Source organism: Parasteatoda tepidariorum, chromosome X1 (genome assembly GCF_043381705.1).
Source record: "Parasteatoda tepidariorum isolate YZ-2023 chromosome X1, CAS_Ptep_4.0, whole genome shotgun sequence".
Lineage (NCBI taxonomy): Eukaryota > Metazoa > Arthropoda > Arachnida > Araneae > Theridiidae > Parasteatoda > Parasteatoda tepidariorum.
In genome coordinates this window covers 47,365,915-47,391,398 of record NC_092214.1, presented here as the reverse complement: position 1 = coordinate 47,391,398, position 25,484 = coordinate 47,365,915, and the positions used below count along the sequence as shown (strand labels likewise).

At 29.2% G+C, this 25,484-nt stretch overlaps 1 protein-coding gene across 1 annotated transcript in view; it reads left to right on the top strand.

Annotated features, from left to right (window-relative positions):
- LOC107453316 (tyrosine-protein phosphatase non-receptor type 1) overlaps window positions 1-16,301 on the top strand; it is a 34,158-nt gene extending 17,857 nt beyond the window's left edge. The window contains exons 5-9 of the mRNA XM_016070096.3: window positions 1,818-1,967; window positions 4,438-4,647; window positions 8,118-8,312; window positions 10,795-11,147; window positions 15,718-16,301. Of these exons, the coding sequence (XP_015925582.1) occupies window positions 1,818-1,967; window positions 4,438-4,647; window positions 8,118-8,312; window positions 10,795-11,147; window positions 15,718-15,910 (1,101 nt within the window). The 3' untranslated portion in view covers window positions 15,911-16,301. The remainder of the gene's footprint in view (window positions 1-1,817; window positions 1,968-4,437; window positions 4,648-8,117; window positions 8,313-10,794; window positions 11,148-15,717) is intronic.
- Window positions 16,302-25,484: the final 9,183 nt, after the last annotated feature.

The following is a 25,484-nucleotide window of genomic DNA, read 5'->3' as shown; positions in this document are numbered from 1 at the left end:
TTGATACGGTATTATGGTACAGTTTTATAGTAAATCCTAGTTATTTTTCCTTCGTTTTTATTTCCGCAACGAATATGATTTGGTCGAATGTGGTAATGAATTGTGATTTGATCAAAAACCAAATATTCGGCAAAAAAAGAAGAAAATGTCTATTGAACGCCGTACACTTGGGGCCAAATAGCAAAATCTTTTAGCAGTATAGCAACACTGAAACTAAAATTTCAATGCTCAGAATTTCCTGGAAAAACGTATTCATAAATTAACTCTAAAAAATAAAGCCAATCAAGAACGTTTTTGAAAATGTCGAAAAACGAAACCGAGAACATAAAAATCAATCTTAATTTTTGAAATTTTTTTTTTAAGCTGAACATCTCAGTTTTTCAATTACCAGAGAAAGCCAAGAGAAAAGAATTAAGTCAACAGAAATGCTATTAAAAACTACTGCGTTTTAATGAAAACGTCTAAAAAAAGTTTTTTTTTTTATTTGAAGAAAATAAAAAGATGGAAAAAAAGTTCTTAATTTTTTAAGTGAAAATCTTATGCCGAAAATCTCAATTTAAATTTTTCTCATAGCCATAATTTTAAAAGAAAAAAAATTGCTATAAAATTAATTTTATTTGTAACTTTATTTTTAAAAAAAATGCTGAGTCATGATAAAAATGCCTAAAAAAATAAAAACAGAAGAAACGAATTTTTCTTAGTTCCTGAAACAAAACTTTAATACTGAAAATCACACTTTTCTATGTTTCTGGTTATTCATATTACACTGCAGGGAAAGAGTGATAATAAATTAATAGTATGAGACGTTCTGTTAAAATGCTGGGTTATAATAAAAACTATAAAAAATGGATCCTTCTCAATTCTCAAAGTATCAATAAAATGACAAAATTGACTTGTCTGATTATAATTTTTAAAAAGAAAGTAATATCTATAAAAATTCAAAAATAGAAAAAACTTAGAAAAATACATTTCTAAAAAATATTCTGCCAAATATTTGACTGATCATTTGACAACCAACTGAATTTTTCGCAGAAGGGCCAAATACTCGTTACATCCCTCCCTAATTTAAATGCAATGTTATTGCAACTTGAGAAATTCATAAAATGGCGGAAAACGTGAATTTTTAAACTGCTCACTGTTTGTAGTTTAGATTTCAATTTTTTGTTGCTTAAGTGATCTTTTTCGATAAAAAAAGGAAAATGTTTACGTTATAAAAAATCTAATAATTAATAAAATAAAATAAAGTACATTACAAAATAAGCATTGAATTTTATTTTGAACTATCACAGTTTTGTTTTTATTTTAGGTTTTTGTTTAAAACCTATAAATTTTCTTCAATTAAAATATTTAATTTGAATTTATATTACTTAATTACGACTAAACTTTTTCCTACTTTCATTCTGTGGGCATTGCAGTTTTTTTTAATTTATTAGAATTTAATTCTAAAATGAGTTTTCATATTGCATGATATGATAAAAAAAAATTTCTTTTCTTCAATGTTTATTTATTTTGATAAATCTATTGTTCATATGATAAAAATTGGTTTTTGCTTTTTTTTTTGTAAAAAAAAAATTTTATCAAGTTTTTTTATTTTTGAATGAATTCTATTAATGGAACAGTACTAAGTTATTGATATTACTAAGTTTATTGATAAAAAAAAATGGAACGTAATGTTTAAATAAACATTATTACATTTGTCATTAACATGTTTAAATACATGTGCGGCCCTTCGTTAGCCAACCTGCTGTGCAAGTGGCCCTTTACTCAAAAAGGTTGTGCACCCCTAACTTACGCTCTAATTAACTTATTTATTTCAGGTTAAATGCCATCAATACTGGCCTGTTGGACAAGAAAATGGAGGCAGTGATTCTTTAGTTCTTAATGATGTTAATCTTCAGATTACAATTCTAAGTGAAAAAGATTTGCCGCATTATAGTATTCGAAAGTTTTCTCTGACAGATTTGGAGGTTGAGTTTACTTTTCACAATGCTCTCTTTTTTTTCTACAATTTTTTTCATTTTTGTAATAATTTTATTTTTTATGATATAATTAGTTTCGTTATTTTTACTTATTTGAAATTCAAGTGAAATTTTTTTGTTTTTTTAAATTTTTTAGTGTCAATGTAAATTTAGCCTAAAACTATAAGCCTCATAAAAACTGATTAAAATGTTTTATAACTAACCAAAATATCTCTTTTCTTATGTTAAATAACAATTTATATTGGAGATTCCACTTGATCTATGTTATATAACTTTTATGTGACATGGAATTCATGTAGTTAAATTTTGATAATTTTTTTTATTTTTATCGCTATTATAATTGATTATAAAATTTATAAAAATATTTAATATTTCTTCAAATGTTAAAATGAAAAATTTAAATTATACAAATGCATTTCCAAAATTCTTAAAATTATTTAAATACAGTTTATGAAAGGGTTTCATTTTTGATGTCTCAAGAATGCGAAGAAAAAAATATGAAAACATTCTTAGAATGAACAATTCATAGCATTAGGATTAACATTTTTGATTCTTTAAAAAGTTCAAATAATCTCACTCTAGTGAATTTTTCAATTCTATTGTTGAAAGTGATATAAATTAATCTTATTATGAGTAATTTTATTTTGCATTTGATTGAAATATTAGATTAAAAAAAATAGTGCAAAACTATAGATTGCTTAGGTGTGTATATATTTATTTATTGCAGTCAAAGTATTATTGATGAGAAAAAATTTAATGATCATTTTGAATGAAGTTTTTAAATATAAGTTTTTAACAAAAAACTTTGTAATTAGAGGAAAGTGGGGTAAGACTGTATAACTAAGATTAGATACTTGTTAGAGCTAAACTGTTTGTCCCAGGAGCAGTCAGATTTAATCAAGATATTTATTGTTCAGTTGTTTGTGTATAATATATCATTTTGAGACAGTCATAAAATGCACTATTTCTTTTTATAAATTATTTTTTCAATAAAACGTCAAATCACCAGATTTTACCCCTCTAGTGGGCATATGTAAGCATTATGAAAAGTGTAGAAATACTATACTTCAGTGAAAAAGTGACATTTTTACTTTATAAAACAAATTAAGAGTATTATGTAAAGTAACTAACATCTTCCTCCTCTCCACTTCAGCTTTCATGTGCCCAGCAAAATGACTTTCCACATTGAATATGATGCCTTTCTCCTTTTTTTAAAAAATTAGAAAATACTTCACTACACTCTAAATAATCTTATCTTCTATTGTAATTATCTTGTCTTCATTGAAAGAAATATTAATCTAGGATTTAGGTTTATTTTGATAAAATTGTTTTCTTATATTGTTTCTTCATATATCTTTTTTTCTTCTTTTCAGCCATTTCGCTTTTAGGGTTTCCTTTTCATTTTTTTCTTTTAGTTGTTGCGAAACACATTTGTTTTCAATGATAGCAAATTTTTTTAAATGTTCTTTTTTTCTTTTCCTGATATTCTGAGTCTTCTTTATATGGTGATGGTAGTACCTCATCATACACAAACTAGATGTACTTGGTCTTATCCTAAGAGCAGAGTTTATAGAAACAAAACAGATTCATGCCGTTACTGGACTAAATCCTTATTGTTTGTTAAAGTATAAATTCTTTGTAAATGTATAATAAGCTGGGCTAAAAAGATTTTTTTAAGTTCAATGTGTAATAAATAAGAATAGTTTAAAAACAAAAGAACATCAAGGAGTTGACACAGTAAAACAAACTTTTCTACACGGACCCTACAATATACCAATATGGCAGCTCTTTGTTTTTACTTTATAAAATGTAATTTAGAGTTGGTTTGCTTAAAAACAGAACTAATTTGGTCAAATTCAAGATGACTAGTTTCACCCCACTCTCTCCTATTAAAAGTAATATCGTCATTGACAAATTTATTACTTAATGTTGATTTTGTATACTGTCTCTTAAAATATTATCCTTGGTTCTAGCTATATTTTGATAATAAGAATTTAATAATATGTAAGTGAAAGACAACTTTCATTTTTACTTTTGTTTATAAAATGTAAATAAAAGTATTTGAAAAAAATTCCCAATTTTTCCCAAATGAATGGTAAAAAATATTTAAAATATTTTATGAATTAACAAAGTATTTGTTTAAAAAATGAGCAAAGTGCATGATTAAGCTTATGCTACATAAAATAGCACATTGCTTTCAAATAAACATAAAAACAGCTCATGTGTAGAAATTATGAATTTGTAAACAATTGTAAAATCATTTGCTCAAAAATCATGTTTCTGTTTCTCATTTAAAATCATATTTTTTGTTAAATTATGAAACAGGAACCATCTCAAAATTAAATTTCTTTTTATTTTATTAAAAAATTTTTAAAATAAATAATCAACATCTTCTCTCAACTAATATTTAATGCTTTTGAAAATTAAAATTGTTTATTGAATTTAATTTCTTCTTTAGAGTTCTCAATCCAGGGAAGTGATACAGTTTCACTATACAACTTGGCCTGACTTTGGTGTTCCAGAATCTCCTGCTGCCTTTTTAAGCTTTCTTTTTGCTGTCCGGGATTCTGGAGTTTTGAATAACAATGTTGGTCCTCCAGTTGTACACTGTAGTGCTGGAATTGGAAGATCAGGAACATTTTGTTTAGTTGATTCTTGCTTAGTTCTTGTAAGTTCAAATATGAGTATGTTTTGATTTAGAAAACTTCAGTTAATTTTTATAAGTTACCTTTGCTGTTTATGAGTCTAGTTGCAAAGACTAATGAAAATTATTCAGTTTTTTAGTAAAAATCACAGTACAGAGCTTAAGTTAGTGTTTATCTGTTAATTTCGCAGAATAAGTTATTTGCACTTATTGTAAATATGGCAATTTTTAGTTTTGCAAATGGGTGATTTATATAATCAGGCTACAGAAAAATATTACAATAGACTCATTGTCAAGTGAAAAAAATGTGTTAAATATTATATATATATATATAGTTAATAGTTACTTTAATTTCTTAAAGAATCAAGTATAGACTAAGTAAGTTGGCCGACAATCTATATTTTCATTTCCTCTTTTTTATGTTACATATTAAAGGAGTCATGGTTGTTTCTAAATTTCTTTTGTATATATATATTTGTTAGCTTTCTATTTAAAAACTTTCAAAATCTATTTCACTTCAATAAGTCATATAAATTTGAACATAACTTCTTTTACAGCTATGTATCGGTCACACCAGTGATAATTTGGTGGTCGTTTTACTATGTTTTCTAATACAATGTCAATTTTACAAAATTATAGTGAATTTTTGTTTCATATGTGTATTTAAGAATAGGTTACTAGGTAACTTTGGCAAGTTTTTTTTCAATGAAAAACACTATCTTGGATGGAATAAATTTCTTATCTTTTTATAAAAGAATTTTAGTATACCCTATTAAATAACCAGCCATATTTGTTTAGTATTTCAGTTTAATTATCATTAAAAATATAAACTTTTACAGAAATTAATGATTGGGATAGTATTTGGGATGCTGGAAATTAAAAATAAAATTGGGAAAGTGTTCATTTATCACCTTCACTAAGTTGTCAAACAAGTGTTTTTATAAAAGTATTTCACAGTTTAATATCAATAAATGTCAAATTCTTAATGAAATAAATATTTGATAATTTGAAGCACATCACATCTATTGTTTAATAATTCTAATATTTAAGATAAATAAATGAAAAACAGTAGAAATTCTAACTGAGCAAGGTAGTTTGAATACAAAAAGAAAAAAAGTTTTTATATTTTGGAATTGTTAAAATTTTCTGAATTTAAGTTTTTCTTACATCTAATAATAAAAAATAATTAGTTCTTTTGAATATTATATTGCATCAGGTATTGAAGCATTCTTTAATTCAGTTAGCTTAATCTTTTTTTGTGTTTTCATGTTTTAAGTTGATATTGCTAAGATTGATTTTTTTTTCTCAGCAATCTTTAATTTTAGATTTAACTATTTTTTGGTGGCAGTAAAATGTCATTTAAATTCTCATGGATAAAAAGAAATGTAAACTAATATTTCAAGTTATTATTAATGACTTATTAAAATATTAATTTCCAAAATTTAAGGGAACTGAAAGTGAAATTAAGCATATTGTTTTATACAAGCCTGTTATGAGCTTTCACCATTTGCTCATTGTTGCTTGCCAGTAATTGCTGCTAAATTATGTATTTGTTTATTTTTGCTCAATACACCAAGTGCAAACAAAATTCTATTGCTTCATTCATTCATTAATTTTGGAAATTTCAATCAGATTTATAAGAAATGAAAAAAAAAAGTACTCTGAACTTATATTAACTTTATTAAAAACTCTTCTTGAATCAGTAGTTTTCAATTAAATGATGGAATACATTTGTAAGACAATTGAAATTCAAAGTTCTACTTTTTCTTTGGGTCCTTATTATGTTTAGTCGCTCTTGAAGCTAAAATTTTCTTTTAAATTTAAATTAAAGCTTTTTAAAAAACTTTTAGTTTTAAAAGATAAGCTTGTCTCTCTTAGATCCAAATTTCTAATTATTAATAGATTTGAGGTTAAATTAAAGAATGTTGAAAAGAAATTTGTTTAAATATCATTTAATTTTAGCAGTAAACTGTATTGTAGTTAATAATTTTTTAAAATATAATTTATTGCTTTTTTCTTGTTAATTTTCAATTTGCAACTGTTTTACTTTTAATTGAAGTATTTTGTTGTTTATTTGTTTAAGAAGCATTTACATTATGACCAATAAGTTTTTGTATAACTTTTGAAACACTATAAAAAATTATATGTTTGTTACTGTACTCTCAATTCTTTTCAAACAGTTTCGTATAAGGTATGTATGAGCTATTGCAAGTTTAAATGTTAAACTACTTATGATTTTTCTTTACCTAAGAAGAATAAATAAATTTTGAGAAATTGTGATAAATAAATTCCTCAAATAGATCAGCAGAGCAAATTTTTTTAGGAGCTTGAAAGCCCTGGTGGTGAAGAGATATTTCATTTAAACTAACTATCAGAAAGTTTAACCAGTCAGATGACAGACGAAGATCTGTCTGACCGTGGTCTATTTAAACAAAACAGACTGGGAAAAAAGTGTCAAGGAAAAGATACAACAAAACCAACAAAGATTACTAGCACTAGAGCTAAAAATAGTGAGATTATCGATTTAAACATTCTGAGAAAAAGCCTTTTTTGCAGAACTTACAGAAAAAGCAAAATTCAGAGACTTTCAAAGTCTACTAAAATGAGCATGAAGCAGAGGGTTGGTGAAATTATTGCATGGCAAGCTAAAGATGAATGTGTCTTTTCAGGCTAAAAACTATTTGTTTAAAGTCTCAACCTCCAAAATCATGAAATATAATTAGTTTCTATTGATAACATCCCTGAGAGCTAGCATTTTGTTCCCTGTTATAAAAATGCTTTTTCTGTGATGTTTTGGGGGCTATTTCAGAAAGAGACCAACTCCCGTTAGTTTTCATTAAAAAGGGAGTAAAAATCAATGACCAAAATCATTGAACTGAAGTTTTGGTAAAAGATTTACTACAAAGTGTCCGGAATATGTATGAGGTGGAATATTTCTGCTGCCAACAAGATGGTGCTCCATCTCTTACTCCACTTGTTCAGGTGTGGTGCAGCAAACATTTAGCTGACTTCTTGTTGGAGAACGAATGGTCCTCAACTCCCCTGATATGAACCTGCTTTATGATTTTGTTTGATTATATATGCTCTTTCATCTGAATAATTTTGAAATCACCAATATGATCATATTCAAAAATGTAATTGAGAAGGTTTGGCAGAAAATGTCAATGGATGCCTTTTGTCCCCATGCAAATGCCTTTGGTTCCCATATGATGGATTTGAAAAGAGGCTTAGATCGTTAGAAAAAAAAATGGTATTATTCCAAAATCTTTATTGTAGAGATACTCAATGATTGCTACTTTAACTTAATAAAAAAGTTTTTGAATAATTGCAATAAAAATTTGAAAGCCTATAAAAACTTATAGTCACCATGTGACTCGTTAATAATTATAGTAGTCTTGTAACATGAATTTTATAATCAGAACTTAGTAACTTTATATTGCACATAAGTTTTAAATAGTTTAATGTCTCTCTTCCTTTTTTCTTGTTTACTTTAGATTGAGAAAAAGCGTGATCCCAACTGCATAAATGCAAGGCAACAATTATTAGAAATGCGTCATTATCGAATGGGTTTAATACAAACACCTGATCAGTTGAGATTTTCATACCTAGCTATAATAGAAGGTGCTAAAATTGTGTTAGCACTGGAACAGCCATCTAGATTCATGCTGAATAATGAAAATCTTGCCCAAGTAAGACTAATAAATGTTATGTTTTTTATTTTTCTCATACTTCATATGATTTATTTTGTTTTTGATATTGTTTGCAGCATTAAACTGTGCATAGAACAAGTTAGCAATTTTAAAAGTTTACTTTTTTAAAATTTTATTTCATGCATTTTATGCAAACATTTGTTAAAAGTTAATACTCTTGCATTTTTAAATATTGTTGTTTTTTCTCATTTTATTACTTTTCGCCTAGAATAACATTTTTAACATGGGATATTTTAAAGAAATGTTGCATGTTTTTTAAAGAATTTTTAGACCTAATCACTTACTTTTCTTGGATAAATTATCAAAAGTTCTAACAAAAAAGGGGGAGTTATGTTTGCATTTTTATTTATAAGAAACATGACTTCAATGAATAAATTTAAATATTCATTTTAAACTACTGATTATATCAATCCTAGAAATTGTTTGGTTGGGCATGAAAATTGTTAACAAATGCTTTAGTCATTTGAAGTCATTGATTTGAGTCAAATCCACTTTTTAAAAAATGAAATAAGTCTCACTTCATGTAAGTCTTTCTTATCTTAAAATTTGTACTCCTCTATCTTGCATTTATTGCAAAACAAAGGGTCAATCAGGTAAGATAGGAACTCATTAGACTTTTAAGTCTCTCTAGCTAAAAATGGAGTTTACTTATTATTTAAATTAGGCCTTCATTTGTTTTCTGAAATGAGTATTTCAGAAGGGTATTTCTTTATTTAAGAAAATATTAATTTAATGATAGAATTATAAGGGAACATAAACTATATAAAGTTATTAGGAGCAGAAAATTTACATATTAGATGAGGTAAAAAGGTATTCCATTGTATTTTGTATTTCCATTGCATATCCAATCCATTGTAAGGCAAATTTTTTTCACAATTTTATTTATCTATTGGAGAAAAGATAAAAGCAAAATATTCTTTGAAAGAAATAAAAGAGTCCATGATTGTTAATCTTGTTTCTGTTATGAATTCTCGACTACAATTATGATATAAATTTCACTTAAAAGGAAAATGTTCTTTTTTTTTAAAAAAAAAAATTGGATGATTGCATGATAGGCTGAGAGAAAAATATTCAACGTAAATTATTCAAGCTTGTTTTGCATGTAGAAAAGAACTTAATTATATCTATGCATTTTTAAATTGTTGCAAAATTTTTTAAATTTCTAGATGATTTTAAATTATCATGTCTTGTGGTATCAGTTTTCTCTTACAGGTTTATTTAGGGAAGTAACATTTATTTAAAAATTTTTTTCTATTCTTTTGTAATTTTAAAAAATAAAATATTTCAATTTTAACTATGCCAATTAACTGAACCGGTTCTTTTTTGAGCAAGCATTCTAATTAAGGTATTTAATATTTCTTTAGAAAAAATTATAGGATTGATTTTGAACTGTTAAATAATTTTGATTTTAGTAATTAAATTTTTTTGACCCTCTGTCCTGATTTGACCATTTTTTAAAGTAATTTAAAATACTTTTCTAATTTTTGTACCAAGGGGGATATACTTATAGAAAATGATGTCTAAAAAATATTGCTTATTTAATTTAAAAATGTTCTCTTGAATATAGTGTACTCTTGCATTTAAAAAATCATTGTGAAAATTACTAAATTTATGCATTTTCTGCATATTGCGTTTAGGAGGAAATCCATAAATTACCATACATTGCTTATTGTATTTTTTGAAAGCTAATAGTATATATATAAAAATATCTTGAGATAAAGTTTTCAAATTTTGATTGCTTTGAAGAGTTGGTATCATATAAACACATTAGAAAAACAATGCTTTCCTTGTTATCTTTTAAAACTATGAGTTATAACACTAAGCACGACCAAATTGCAAATTTGACCATGTTGTTGGAATACCAAACTGAATATAAATTATACTGCATGGTGATTTATAACAAAAATAATTTTACCTTATGTATGTAGAACATTAACTTCAAGCTCGAATGTATTTTTCTAGAGAAAATATTTTTAAACCTTGTCTAAGATTCAAGATGTCCGAAGAATTATCACTTGCTTTTCATTTTGTTTTTATGAGATTATAGACATTTGAATTCTCTAAAATGTAGCATGGAAATTTAATTTTGTATTCCGTTACTCTTTTTAAAATTTTGTCGGATATTTTCCAGGCAGCTTTTCTTTATTTTATTTCTTAAACTTCTTAAATGTTTTCAGTTACCCGTTCAGGGTTTTGTGGATGTTTGCTCATAGTTGCTTTTGTGCAACAAACTTATTGATTCTAATGCTGTTAAATGAAAACACTGTGTTTAAATTTGGCTAAGGAGCTCTATAATGAAATATTTAGGTCTTTTTAAAATTTATCAAAAAGGTAATGTTTAAATAAATAGTTAAGGTTATAAAACATTTTATTAATTTAACATTTATTATTTTTATCATAAAACATCTTATAAATTTTATTAATTTACTTATTTTAATGTTTAAGAATTTTTTTTCTTTAGATTCATGACAACCTGTCTGATCAAATGGAAAATTCAAGGTCATACTCAAATGAAATTGATAGTGAGTCTGGTGTACTTCCTCCTCCTCCTCCTTTACCACCTAGAATATCAAGGAGCTCTGATGATATTTCTTCTATAGACTATGTATTAGATAGCTTTCTTGAAAAATGTGATGAACTGATAAATTCTGAATCGGATATTACTAACAGTGGACTAAATGCTGAGCAAAATGCTAATTCTCTTGTATCAAACCACCAAAGCTATAATGAGCCAAAAATTAACAAGCAAGAAATCATTCCTGAAACAAGTGATGGCACTGAAGCACAATCAGCTGATTCCACTGGAAAAGAAAAGTAAGTATTGTTCTCTTTTTATTATAGTTTGTGCATGTTAAAATGACTAATGTTATTTCTTTTTGTTTGTATGAATTTATTACATATGTAATTGACTCTACATACTTTTTCTTTTCTCATCAAATAACTACATCTTTGTTCACATTTTTTATTTTAAAAAAACCCCATTCTTTTAAAATTTGTTTTGTTGTGAAGTTTTAAAAGCATTAAACCAATACGTATGTAATAAAAAAGTCTAATAATATCATACATTCTGACTTGTGTAGTCGCTGAAATTTTTTCTTCTTCTAATGGTTGCAACACCTATGTATAAAGCTTTAATATTGGTTTTTAAAATTTGTATTGAATTTGTTTTACTAATCATGACAAATCAATTTTGCAAACTTATGTAAATAATATCATATTGATTGATAGTTATGATCACAATATTTGCAAAGCAGTTTAATTTTTAGGAATCATTAATTGATAATCATTAATTTATTACTACTTAGTAAAATTTCTTCTAAATATGAATAATGAAATAATCTGCAATATTTTTTCACAAAATTGTAGAACTTATTTTTGGTAATTGTCATAACTTTATGCTAAAAATTTTGAAATTTTATTTTATGCATAAATATATTTTCTCACATTTACTACTAACCAATTTTGCATAATTATTGCATTTTAATTTTTGCAACTATAATTTAGTTTCAATAAGAATATTTTTAATTTTTCTTCTTGGCACTACAGCCTAGAACAGGTCGACAGCAAAATAAGTTTTTTCAGTCAGAGTCTGTCAAATTAATGTTCTTTCATATTAGTCACTTTTAATGTTTCGGGACAAAATCAAAATAATGGACTTATCTTTTGCCGAATTTTAAACATTTTTCTCATCATCATCAGGGCATCTCAGTGGTGGTCTTTCCTGTTCTCACCTGACTTGTTGAAGTTAACAGCTTAGTCTGGTTGTTATTCCTTGATCAATCTAAGTTACCTAGATACCTAGTTTGGTTCAATTTGATGACTTTTACTATTTCTGGTTGCTTATATTGATTGTATGTAATTGGTTGCATGTAAAAAAATTAGCCAGGCATTATTTTCTTGGACAGCACTGAAAATGTTGAGTAGTATTTTTCTTTTAAAAACTAGTAGTCGATCATAAATTTTATTTTCATTCCTGTTTACATCCATTTTTTTCTGCCTCAATTACAGCTCATCTTGATTTGCAGAAGAGGTGCAAACTATTATGATTTATGCCTAATTATTACTATCTTCGAGAATTTCAGTACCTTCCGTACTTTTGTTTAAAATTCGTTCTTTTTCCCCTTAACTCCTGTGAGTTTAGGAGTTTTGTTATTTGTAATTAATCAATGTCAATTCTTTTTGACTCCTTTAAATCAATAAACAAGAAAAAAATTTTCTTCTTAGAAACAGGAAATTAAAAAAATGAAACCTCATCTTTTCCCCTTTTAATGAGCTATCAAGTTTAAGGGTGAAGGAGGCTGTTAGCAGATGTTTTAAAAGAAACGTTATAGTTTTATTTTCAATTTCTTTTCCAAGTTATTCATTTGGTTTTCCAAGTTATTCATTTGATTTTTATATAAGTTTTTTTCTGTTTATGCTTAGTTAAACTTTGAAGAAAATTGAAAATGCTTACAGAAGTTGTAAAAAGGTATTTAGAAGTGAAAATCACACAAAAATTTACAGATAGGATTAACTGTCATGCATGTAGTTATTTGAATGAGACGGATAGTTACATTTATTTGAAGATATAGAAAAAATATAAAGGTCCTATGACAAAGCTAAACCTCTTAACATTGTAGAACTTACTGTCCCCTTTTTTAATTATGCTTTTCTTGTACAAGAAAAAAGTTCAAATTAATTTAGATAGTTGTTAGAAAGTTCATTAAACGTTTTTTTCTATTAATTATTCCTACACCTCCTTTGGTTTTGACTTAATAGCTTATTTCGCATAGGGATGCTGCATCTAAAAGATTTTTAATTTTGTTTTAATTGAACTGATTTCTGCTGAACTATAACAACTGAAACTTTTGCCCTTATAGAAAAGCAAAAGAACTTGAAAAAACACCAAATCTAAAATGCTATGAAAGAAAATTTTTTGTAGTTCAAATGACAGTTACTAAGAAGGCAATAATGGCATGTTCTAATTTGACGAAAAACTCCAATTAATTAATTTAAATTTAAACGTACAAATTCAGTATTATAGGGAAAAACAGATTTAGTTGGTCCACTTTTATTGCATTAAAAAATCTGTATAGTTTTTTTTCCCGAAGTAAATAATATTGATTAAATGATAAAATTTCTCACTATTCATGATTTTTAAAAAAAATATGTTGGAATTATGTTTTTATTTATTTTTATTTTTTTTGATAAAAAAAAAACTTGAACAGTGGTCCACCTGATAGGACATGTTGGAATATGTAACAAAAATATATCCATAAGGAATATTGAATGATAAATGTTATCAAATACGAATACAGTATTCACATTTTTTTACTTTGCATTTAAAATGAAAATTGCATTTTTAAATATTAACTAAATTAATAAAATAAGTTTCAATTGTTAAAGAATGAAAGATAATCATTCTTACTGAAGAGAATTATTTATTGAATTTTGACATTGGCACTAAGTGATTTCGCATAATGAAGCAAAAATGTAATTGTTTAAAATAATTTGTAGCAAATTTAAGTAATCAAAAGACATATTCAACAATACCTATGCAATGAAAAGCCTGTTATTTTTTAATGGTGGTTTAGAAAAAATTAAAAATATATAATCTTCATACACTATTATTTTTTAGTTTTGTTAGGAGTGTAGTAGGTACAAGATATTCTGTTTAAAATGTCTTTTTTTATCCCCAGCTATCTTTAGAACTATAGTTTAAATTTGTTCTAGTTTAACAAACGATGAAAAGCAACATTTTTGACAATTTTTATTATATAAGGTGAATAAAATTAGTGTAAGTTTTGTGAATGTTTAATAAAATGCATATTTGCAAACGAGATGAATTTAAAGTAGTTTTCTTCAATACTTTTTATAAAATATTTGTTTGCTTTTATTTCTTTAAATTTTGTTATTTCTTCATTTCAGTGAAGATTTTCAAAAGAATATTGGAATTAGTTTTGTATTTCTAAATTTTTTTAAAATGGCTATTAAGAGTATACAATTGTATAACTCTAAAAAATAACTAGAATAATGCTTATAACAAATATTTTCTGAATTATTTTGATGGTCTAACCTACCCCAGTTTTTAGTGATCCAACATACTCCTTGTTCTGGGTTTCACAAAAGATCACAATAATTTCTCTCCTTATCATATAAAATTAAATAACTGCAAGTAATTATTAAATTAAAGATCTAACTTTGTAAAATAATTACATTCTATAGCTCTATTTTTAACCCTTTATTTCATGCAATTGCAAGTATACAAGACAAATTTCAATGCATCTGCATTTGACTATAAATGCATATACCATCTGGACATATACCATCTCGTTCATGATGTTGTATTTTTGAATCTTGCCTTTCTGTTTTGATGAAGTCCAGTTTGTGTCTAACTGGCATTATGGGTCTCACCAGACATCACAAAGGTCCAAAATGCCCAACTGTCAAAGCTACACACATTTTAAATGTGATAAATTTAGGTTGCACCTTTGTCTTTGCATACAATTAGTTTAGCATACTTATGATGTTATAAATGCGAAACATAATATACTTTTTATATATATTGCAATAAAGGGTTTTCGTAAACACAGAACTTGTTATTTTAAAGCTTTTATTTAAAATTTAATGTAGAAAAATTTTCATGATAAAATTATTAATTCATGAAATGAAGGGTTAAAGAAACAAATTTTCAAAGGTAAAGTAATAAAGTTCAGAAAATTACTTAGCAGTGTTAAAATACAACTTGTGAAATAAAAATGGCTCACTTTAGCTGTGTCGTAGGATTCTTTCATAGGAGAGTGCCAATAACATCAAGATAGTTTGCATATGTCAATACTTGTGGATTTGTTGTATTAAGTGCCATCAGCTATTGTCTTTGCATCTCTGATGGCTTTCTAGTGTAGTATTAAGAAGCATGCATGATAAGGCATCACATTGCCTTAAAAAGAAAAAAAACTTGGGTAACTCATTTTATTTTTTGATGTTACATCCTTCTAAGTTTTTTATATATATCCTTATCCTCTTAGAAGTTCAATAGGAGATTTTAATGTAATTATTATAGTTGCTACACTTATAGAGTGAACTAAATGTGTATTAATAACATTAAGCTACACTAATTTAACAATGAACTACTCATTTGTATGACATATAAAACTGTAAAGTAATATACATGATTTGAAAATTGTTGAATTTGATAATACCTGTAAGATTGAGTTGCATAATATTTTCAATGTTTACATTCGTGTGTTTAGTTCTTTTAATAAATTTTTCATTATTATATAAATGCTTAAAGTAAGTTTTACCAATTTATCTAACATTATGTGTGTAATTGCATGTTTTAGCTGTTAATACTTTAATAATATATGATGAGCGTATATATATATATATATTTTTTTTTTTACAGTTTATCTGAAGTGAGAAAACGAGCTCGAAAAGAACGAGAAGAGAAAACTGCTTCAATTGTGCAAAATATTAAAAAGAAACAAAAGGAAGCAGACCTTTGGGATAAACGGAAATCTCTCATCAAGATTTCTATCGGTCTTGTATTTATAATTGGTTTGGGATACTATGCTTATAAAATTTATTCTAAAAGTTGAAGTTCTTAAAATAGACTAGAATTTTATAAATACTAATTTTTAATACAATGCTCATATTAAAATTAAACAACTATTTTTGTTACTAAATGCATCTTTTAAGACAAAACTTTTCAACCAATTAAAAACTTGTACAAAGCATACAGAAAGTGCAAGTTATTGTCTTTCTTTATATTATATTTACTTATTTAATTTCATGCCTCGAGGTATGTCAACATGCAAGTTTTTATCAAAGTTGAACAAAGCCTTTAACTGTAATAGAATCCAGTGTGCAATCGATGTTAAATGCGTCTAACGCTTTTTGTAACTTGGGATTAAAAATTCACAATTTTCTGAAATGTATAGTTATTTATTTTTGTTGCTTGATGAATAAATTTTTTTAAAAATTTATAAATTGTATCTATTTTATAAATCTTAATGAGACATAATAGCATCTTTTCGAATTTTTACAGAAAAAATCAATTTATGATCATTTTCTGCGTTCCCCCTATTCTGTACTTAGTTATTGGAATGTTTACTAAATATACTAAGAAAAGCCTGCAAATTCTCAGAAATTGTAGGGCTGATATTTGGCTTCAAACTCACAACCCCAAATTCATAAACATGCGTGAGAGTTGACTCATAAACAGTCATCTCTCTGATCATTATATTATACTGATGATTTTTGTTTTATAGAATACAAGGAACATTAAATAAAATTTAAATGTGAAAAGTTGTTTTAATCTGATATGAAATATATTTTTCTGATATTAAAATTATTACAATGTACATATTTTGCTAAGTCTGTAAGATGAATGTTTATGAATCTAAAATTTTAATATTAATCTTATTTGCTATTTTTTTTTTAGCTATCTGAGACTTTACTTGTAATATCAGAAAGCAAGATTTATTGATGTGATAGTATTTTGTTGAACGTGACATGTGAATTGATGTGCTAAGTGAATCAAAATAAATAAAATTTCTCATGGAAACAGAAATCATAATTTTTGACCCTTATGGATAACCTCTTAGTCAAAGAAATTTATAAGTGGGTCACCAATTTAGCAGAAAAAATATTTAGTATCTGAATATTAAAAATACTTAAAGAATAATATCATTCATATATGCTAAAAAGTTCTGTTTCAACAGGTAACAAATACTTTACTTCACGTCAGGAAGGCTTAAAACTGAGATTTTCTTAAAAAACATCTTACACATCTTATAAAATAGATCACGACCTTCCACTGTATGATATGATTTTGAAGTTTATCGTAATTTTATTGAGTTCTAGTTTGTTTTTTTATTTTAAGTGCTGAGGTGTTTTATGTCTTTAGAGCACAAACCTATGAATAAAACTATGTTTCTAGAAAAGCTGGTTCTCTCCTTCTGTCGAAGAAAGGTACATGCTGCTTCGTTCTGGCTAGTCTTTGTAAAAAAGTAATCGTGAATCCGTATGAAACTATTTTTCCTTTTCGTTTGTGCCTGGAGATGGTACTGTGTGTTCCAAAACTTAACTAAAGTGTTATCATTATATCAACTCTATCGTGTTGTGTTTTGTTTATGTTTAGATACATCCAATGACTTAAAAACAAAGAGCCATTCTGCTTTTGTTTGCACATTTCAATGAATTGGTCTTTAATGTATAAAGCATGTATATTTATGGCATATTTATGTATAAAGGATGTTTTAATAGCAGTCATAAATAATTTAGAAGTACAGTACCATAGTCTACTGCCTTTATTTGTGACACTGTTTCAAGCCCTTTTGGTTACCAGAAAGGTTTGAAACAGTGCTGATGTAAAGTATCCTCAGTGGTGGGCGGATCATGGGTTAGAATCCCTTTGCTGTCAGGCTGCCTGTGGGAGGTTTTCCTCTATGCCATTAGTTCCATAAAAAAGCCCTTCACAAAGGCAGATGTCTCCCAATACTTGATCCAGGAGTTCCCTTGTCTTCTGGATTGGGTTGAAAATTACAAGGACGCAGAGTTGAACATGGGTAGTCGTACACTCAAAATTGGATAAGCTATCCAACGACGGTTGTAAAATGAAATAAAACTAGCATGGTTTCACTCACCCATCCCCTCCTAATCACAAGAAACATTTGTGCCTCTCTTCAGTCCTGGGGACTGAAATCATACTTTAGAAAAAATCATGAGACTAAATTTTATCAATATCTTTTCCATTTGTTCTTTAAATTAAAATGTCCTTTTTTCCTTAAAAATGTTAATTTCATGCAAACATTTTCTATATATTTTTCTGGTTAAGTTTGTACAAATATTACATTTTAATGAAAATATCATTTTTGTAATTATTGCAAAGTGATCTAGTAATGATGTCACACCGCAATGAAGGAATGGGATTAATTGAACTTCAGCATCTGCTTGCTTAAGCGAAATTTGTACTATTGTATCTAAATTTGTTGAGTTTTCATTTTCCCCTAATGTTTTGAAATGCAGAAAAAGGTTAAGATTATTAGTATTATTTTAAAAAGAGAGAGACACACAGGAAATAAATAATGAAGTGAAAAAAAAGTAATAAGACAGTAAATAGCTTCATGAAAAAAATTAGGGGTTATTATTATCCAGTGATTAGTGCAAAAAACAAGTTTAACTATTATTTTTATCTTGTTTGCTATGAAAAAATCAATATCAAAAAAATCTAAATGAAAAAAAGTCTAATTATTGATTTAATATATGTGCCATTATTATGGAAAGATACATTTTGGAGTCAGTGAGCTATAAATTTCTGGTGAACAATGCTAGAATGTATTAATTGGTCAAAAAATAGTTCATTCTTGAAATTTTTTTTAGAGTTGTACCCATGAACCATGGTGAAAGTGGGATGGAAGCGAAGCAACGGCCTCGCTACCATCGTTTATTTCATTTCAGCATTTGGCTCTGATGGCATCACTAAGAACAACGAGAAATTTTCTTTTTCTCCACGGACATGCTCATCCACTTGCAAATGTAGATTTGAATTTCAATTCTTGGTTTTTCCTTATCGCGTGATTTTTTTTTCCTTTTTGCTTTGCTCTAGGAACACCTTTTTTCAGAATCCTCAGAACACAGGCATTTCATTTTATAACCATTGTTGAACAGCTGACCCAATTTTAAGTTTACGACTACCAATGTTCACCTCCGCAGCCTTGTAATTTTGAACCCAATCTAGAAGAAAAGGGAACTCCTAGATCAAGTAGTGGGAGAAATTTGCCTACCCCGGAGGAGTTTTTGATGAAACTAACCCGCATTTGCGTATACATGGGGAGGAAAACCTCCGACGGTTAGTCTGGTGGCAAGGGGATTCTAGCTCATGATCTGTCTACCATTTAGAATATTATACGTTAGCACTGTGGTCTGGGAGAAGCGGGTGGTGAACGTTCTTTTATCAAATTAAAAGTTATAAAAACCGATTTAACGTCTACAATGACGCAAGAGAGTCAAAATTCGTTGGCAATACTTTTCATCGAAAATAAAACAGCAAAAATAACTTGATTTTAAAAGTCAACAAAACTGTTTACCTCTGCGAATCACGAAAAAATAAATTGTCAAAAGATGATGCTCATAAGAAATATTAATTGTTCTTGATATTTATATTAGAATATTTGAGATGATATTCTAATTAAACCAACCGCTTTCTTTTTTAACCTTAAAATCGTTAGTTATTTTCTTTTTCATATGTTTTTTTAATTGATATTTAGGGGTAATTTTCTTGTAGAAATATTGTAATCTTAAAGGTAAAAAGCAATTTTTTACAGCGTTAATACTACATCAATTCACGGATGAAAATACGTTATTTTTATTACTCAGATTACTTTTCTTAAATTGAATTAAGGGCGCCGTTTTCAGTATAGCCCGAGGCGTACAAACGTCTTTCGCCGTCACTGTATGAATGCATATAGATCTAATGGAAACATACGTATTTATTGTATTTAAAAATTTCAGACGGTTACAGAAAAAGATACTAAGTTCGAGTTTTCTATTTGTATTTTGGGAACGGCTCGATGTTTTCTAGATTTTATAATTTCTGAAACAGTAGCGCCATCTATCATAAATAAGTGGGTAACAACGGCTTCATTAAAACTCGAATATGGATGGTGTTTTCAATAGAAATGTAAACAATAACAATCTCGAGCTCGGGACCTACTCTAGTTCCGGTTAAAAAGTTTGCAGCTGCTTACTACATGTTATTCTGATAGGCGATGTTTTCAAACGGATAATTTTGTTTTCAATAAAAGAAATAAATTAGATAATTTCTGAGCTCAAATCTGCCGTCTTTCATAAGATATTAATGTTATTATGTAATTCTGGGGAGTTTGGAGTGAAAATGTGTTTTAGTTATTTTGTTATTCATTATTAAAAAAGGTGACATGGTTGCTAGATTTTGAATAACTCGCTTTTTTGGCAGTCTTGATTTGGCCTCTTTCCATTTGTTTATTACTGTTTGTTCGTGTTGCAAGCTGTGCACCATCTTACGTTAGTGTTAACACTTTTAGTATTGTAAACACAAGTATTGTTAGCATTGTAAACATAAGTAATAAGTAATCAAATGCATTGTTTGCAAGAATCTCAAAACACAATGATGCCAAATGACTTTAAAATACAACTGAAACAGTAACCCGGAAATTTAGGCAGTCCCGAGCTTGCAGCGTTCCCTAGTGTAGAAAACACCATCCATACAATTTAATATTTGTATCAGAATTAATTATTACATTTAATATTAAAAGGCTGAATTATTTTTTTAGTATATTAAAATTACAAATTTAGAATTATAGCAAATCAATTATGTATATATATAATTATGTAAACAAAATATATTAATGCATTTATATTAATTTCAATATAAATATTCTATGTAAAAGGAAATTAGTAGAATCTGAATTTAAAATAAAATTACAGATTTGGAAAATAAGGAATTATATTTTATAAATTTAAATGAAGGTTTTATTTTATAACCGTCGTTGAACAGCAGACCCGATTATGGGTTTACTAGTACTACCAATGTTCAACTCCGTAGCCTTGTAATTTTGAACTCAATCCCAAAGACAAGGGAACTTCTGGATCAAGTATTGGGAGAAATTTATATTCTTGGAACTAACCCGCATGTGCGTTACATGGAGAGGAAAACCTACCACTGTTAGCCTAACGGCAATGGGACTCTAACCCTTGATCCGTCTACCACTGAGGATATTTTACGTCAGCTCTGGTCGGTGCAAGCCGGATGCGGAATTCGTATTTACCGGCCATTACTGGGATTCGATCCTGGTTCACCTCATTGGAAGACGAACGCTCTATCCCCTGAGCTATTTCGGCTCGAGTTTAATGAATATCAAATATTTTGATAGTACATGTCAGTATCTGGAAAAACTTGAAAACAAACGCCAATAAGTTACAAGCTTTTACCAACAAATGTATCAGAAGAATTCTTAAAATTATTTCACGAAATATCTAATAATGAATTCAAAATCAGTAAACAAAAACAAATAGAAATTAGAGAAAGCAAATGTCGATAGTCTCTACACTATCAGAAAAGCGGAAAAATTCCAAGTAAAACATGCGCTAGACTGAACAACAAAAGATAAACGAAAGAGAGGTAGACCTGAAATGATGTGTTTCAGAACTATTATGAATGAATGAATTAAAGACATTAAACAAAATATGGACAAATAAAGTATTTGGCCCCATCAACGGGGTGAGATGGAGAGTCACGACAAATGCCCCATTTTCCTGCGGAGTGATAATGAAGATTGATTTCTAACTAAAAACTATTCTTCATAATAAATTCACTTTTGCTGCTGTTTGTTCAGTCATAACTTTAAAAGTAAAAGTTAAAAAATTACTTTTTATTGAATCTGTTTCAAAATTACTTTTTATTGATTCTGTTATGTGGATGCCACCCATATTATGCTGTTGTTGTTGTAGTTCATTTATGTCGCACTAGAGCTACACAATGGGCTATTGGCGACGATTTGGGAAACATCCCTGAGGTTGATCCGAACACATGCCATCACAATTTTGATCCTCTGCAGAGAGGATGGTAGCCCGGCGACCTGCACGCGAAGTCGAACAGTTTAACGAGGACCAATGCCGCACACCCTCGGTCCCTACGCAGACTGATCCAAGTGGTCACCCAACCGCACACAGACCGCAGCCAGTGATGCTTGACTTCGGTGATCTGATAGGAACCGTGTCTTACCGATCAGTCCACTGTGGGACAAACTGGTGTTCCTAAAAATATTACTTTTGTTTTACAGAACAATTATATTTGCTTTAAAAAATTATACCGTCATAATGGCAGTAATAGCATAAATAAATGCAAAAGATTATCTTTAACTTAAAAGAATTTAAATGTTTAAGAAATTAAGATGTTTAATTAAAAATTTGAGCAAAAAGTAGTTAGAAAATTTAGGTGTTTAAAAGCTGACATAAGTGAAATATGCGAAATTTATTTAAATTTGAAAGTTCGAGATTAAATATTTAAAGCATTTCCAAATAATTGGAAACACATTTGCAGAAAAACTTTCAAGCAGATATTTAATCCACGAATAAATCAGGTAGTGATGAAATTTAATACATTAGAAGTTAGTTTTATGTATTAAATTTCACGGGAACTGAAAATATTAAATCTTTTAGAAAGCTTATTCATAAATTTTAAAACTTATTACAAAATTTCTGAACGACCAAAATCTAAAATTTAGAGATTCCAACAAAATTATCGTAATAACTCAGAAAACGTTTGGTTTAAATTTTGCGCATGATTAATTACTTTATTGGTAGAACTTTTTGAACTCTGGAATGAAAACTTCATACGTCCCGCAGTGGACTGATCGTTAAGACACGGTTCCCAGCAGATCACCGAAGTCAAGAATCACTGGCTACGGTCAGTGTGCTGGTGGGTGACCACTTGGATCAGCCTGCGTAGGGACCGAGGGTGTGCGGTATGGGTCCTCGTTAAACTGTTCTACCGTAAAGTGCTCGACTTCGCGTGCAGGTCGTCGGGCTACAGAAGCGGGGGTGCCATCCCTTCTGCAGAGGATCAAAATTGCAATGGCATGTCTTCGGATCATCCTCAGGGATGTTTCCCAGACCGTCGCCAATAGCCCATTGTGCAGCTCTAGTGCGACGTGAGTGAACAACAACAACAAACTTCGTGCGTGTTTGTTAAATTTGAATTTGTTGTAATTACTTAGTCAATATTAAAAGAGATTCACGAATCTGCGCCGAATTTTGCGAACCGCAAAATCACTTCTCTGGCGGTCAGTGTACGGGTGGGTGACCACTTAGATCAGTCTTCGTAGGGATTGCTGTATTGATTCTCGTTAAACTATTCTACCGTAAAGTGCTCGACTTCGCGAGCAGGTCGTCGGGCTACCGAAGCGGGGGTGCCACCCCCTCAGCAAAGGATCAAAATTGTGATGGCATGTCTTCGGATCATCCTCAGGGATGTTTCCCAGACCGTCACCAATAGCTCATTGTGCAGCTCTAGTGCGACGTAAATGAACTACAACAACAACAGCATCGAAAATATGTATAAATCAATATTCGTCTTAGAATGTATGATCAGAACACTAGCCGCGAGGAGTTAAAAAATAGTTAATTCGAACTAGCTACCTCCACTCTATAAAGCATTTGGTGGGACGACGATAAAGTTCTGCCTTAAAAGTCCCATCTTTTATTCATTTATATACATTATATTACATTCATTTATATTTCCTTCGTAGAGGACTCTCCGAGGAACCGATTATAAACCCTTGTCACTCTGAAAGAACATATAGCATAAATTAGAAAAGGACATTACAAGGATACATCTGACGTTGGGATTCGAACCCACTACCATCCACGCTACACAGCGTTTGGTGAAACGGTAAGACTATTTGGCCAGAGTGATTCCCCCTTTTTCAATAAAAATTATTAAGTTGACAAAACTAGTATCAGTAGTATTTTATTTACGTCGTCTTAGAGCTGCTCAATGGAGTATTAGCGACGGTCTGGGAAACATTTCTGAGGATAACCTAATGACATGCCATCACACTTTTGATCTTCTGCAAAGGGGATGGCTCCCTCATTTTTGTAGTCAGACGACCTGCGAACAAAGTCGAGCACTTTATGGTAGAACAATTTAATACATCGCATCCTTGGTCATTTCGCAGGCTGATCAAAGCGGTCACTCACCCCTTCACTATCTGCTGCCAGTGATGTTTGTCTTTGGAGATCTACTGGGAACTGTGTCTTAGATCAATCGACTGTGGGATTAAGATGATAGATCTAGTGAATTGAAACTACTCTTATAATTTTGAGTATGCAATAAGTGCACCCTTCCAAGCCGAATGATCTCACTGTCTCGTTAAGCGCTCTGTAGCGTGGAGGGAGTGGTTCGAATCCTACTATAACTCTTTATGTATCTTCCAGAGGTCCTTCTCTAACTTGTGCAATCTATAGGACTTAACCAGCATTCTAAAAAAAAAAAAAGCTAAAAAAAATTGGTAGTAAAAATATGTTCGGATATTTAAAAACTCACAGCTTTACTTTTCCAATTTAATATTCTGAGATCAAAATTCTCTCGCAAAGATTTTCTAACAGAATTTTTTTTTTTTTAAATATTAGGAGATAAGTTTTTGAATGTTCTTTTGGAAATTTCGTTACCAATTTTTTAATTTTTTGATGACGCTGGTCACTTAACTTAGAATCCGTTCTTTATTATGAGCACACAAGTCTGCATATGTATATATGACAACAAACATTAACGAATTAGTAAGCCGGGTTGACTGTCAAATTGTGGTCCCAGACTGAGGAACGAGGATCACAGGCTCGTGCCCTGAAGTAACCCTGAAGATCCTCTGCGCTTTTATGTCATGCACGCGCCTTCCTCTAATAGAATAATTCATGTTTTCATCGAATCCTACTGGGTTTCTTTAGAATACGCGGTCGATGCAAAAAGTGTGCTATGATTATTAGCAACAATTGAATCAAACTCGTTCGTTTGAACTCTCTCTCTTACAGCACAGTAAACTGTTCTACCTTAAAGTGCTCGACTTCGCGTGCAGGTCGTCGGGCTACCAAAGCAAGGGAGCCATTCCCTCTTCAGAGGATCAAAACTGTGATGGCATGTCTTCGGATCATCCTCAGGGATGTTTCCCAGACCGTCGCCAATAGCCCATTGTGCAGCTCTAGTGCGACGCAAATGAACTACAACAACAACAACTACTACTCTTACAGCACAGATGTTGTTGTTGTTAATTTACGTCGCACTAGAGCTGCACAATGGGCTATTGGCGACGGTCTGGGAAACACCCCGGAGGATGATCCGAAGACATGCCATCACAATTTTGATCCCCTGCGGAGGGGATGGCACCCCCGCTTCGGTAGCCCGTCGACCTGCGCGCGAACTTACAGCACAGAGAATAAAAGTGAAGAGCAAAGATCCTTTTCTTCAGGTAGTGTTAGAGTTGGAGTTTTCAATTGGAGATTGATGTTTTCCGAAGCTTTTTCATGAAGTCAGTAGGTTAATAACTAGGTTTTAGCGAGAGTAATGTGACTAAAGAAAAGCCACGTTTAAGTTTCTATTTCGAATTTTTATTATTTTCTGAATATCATTTTTTTTTT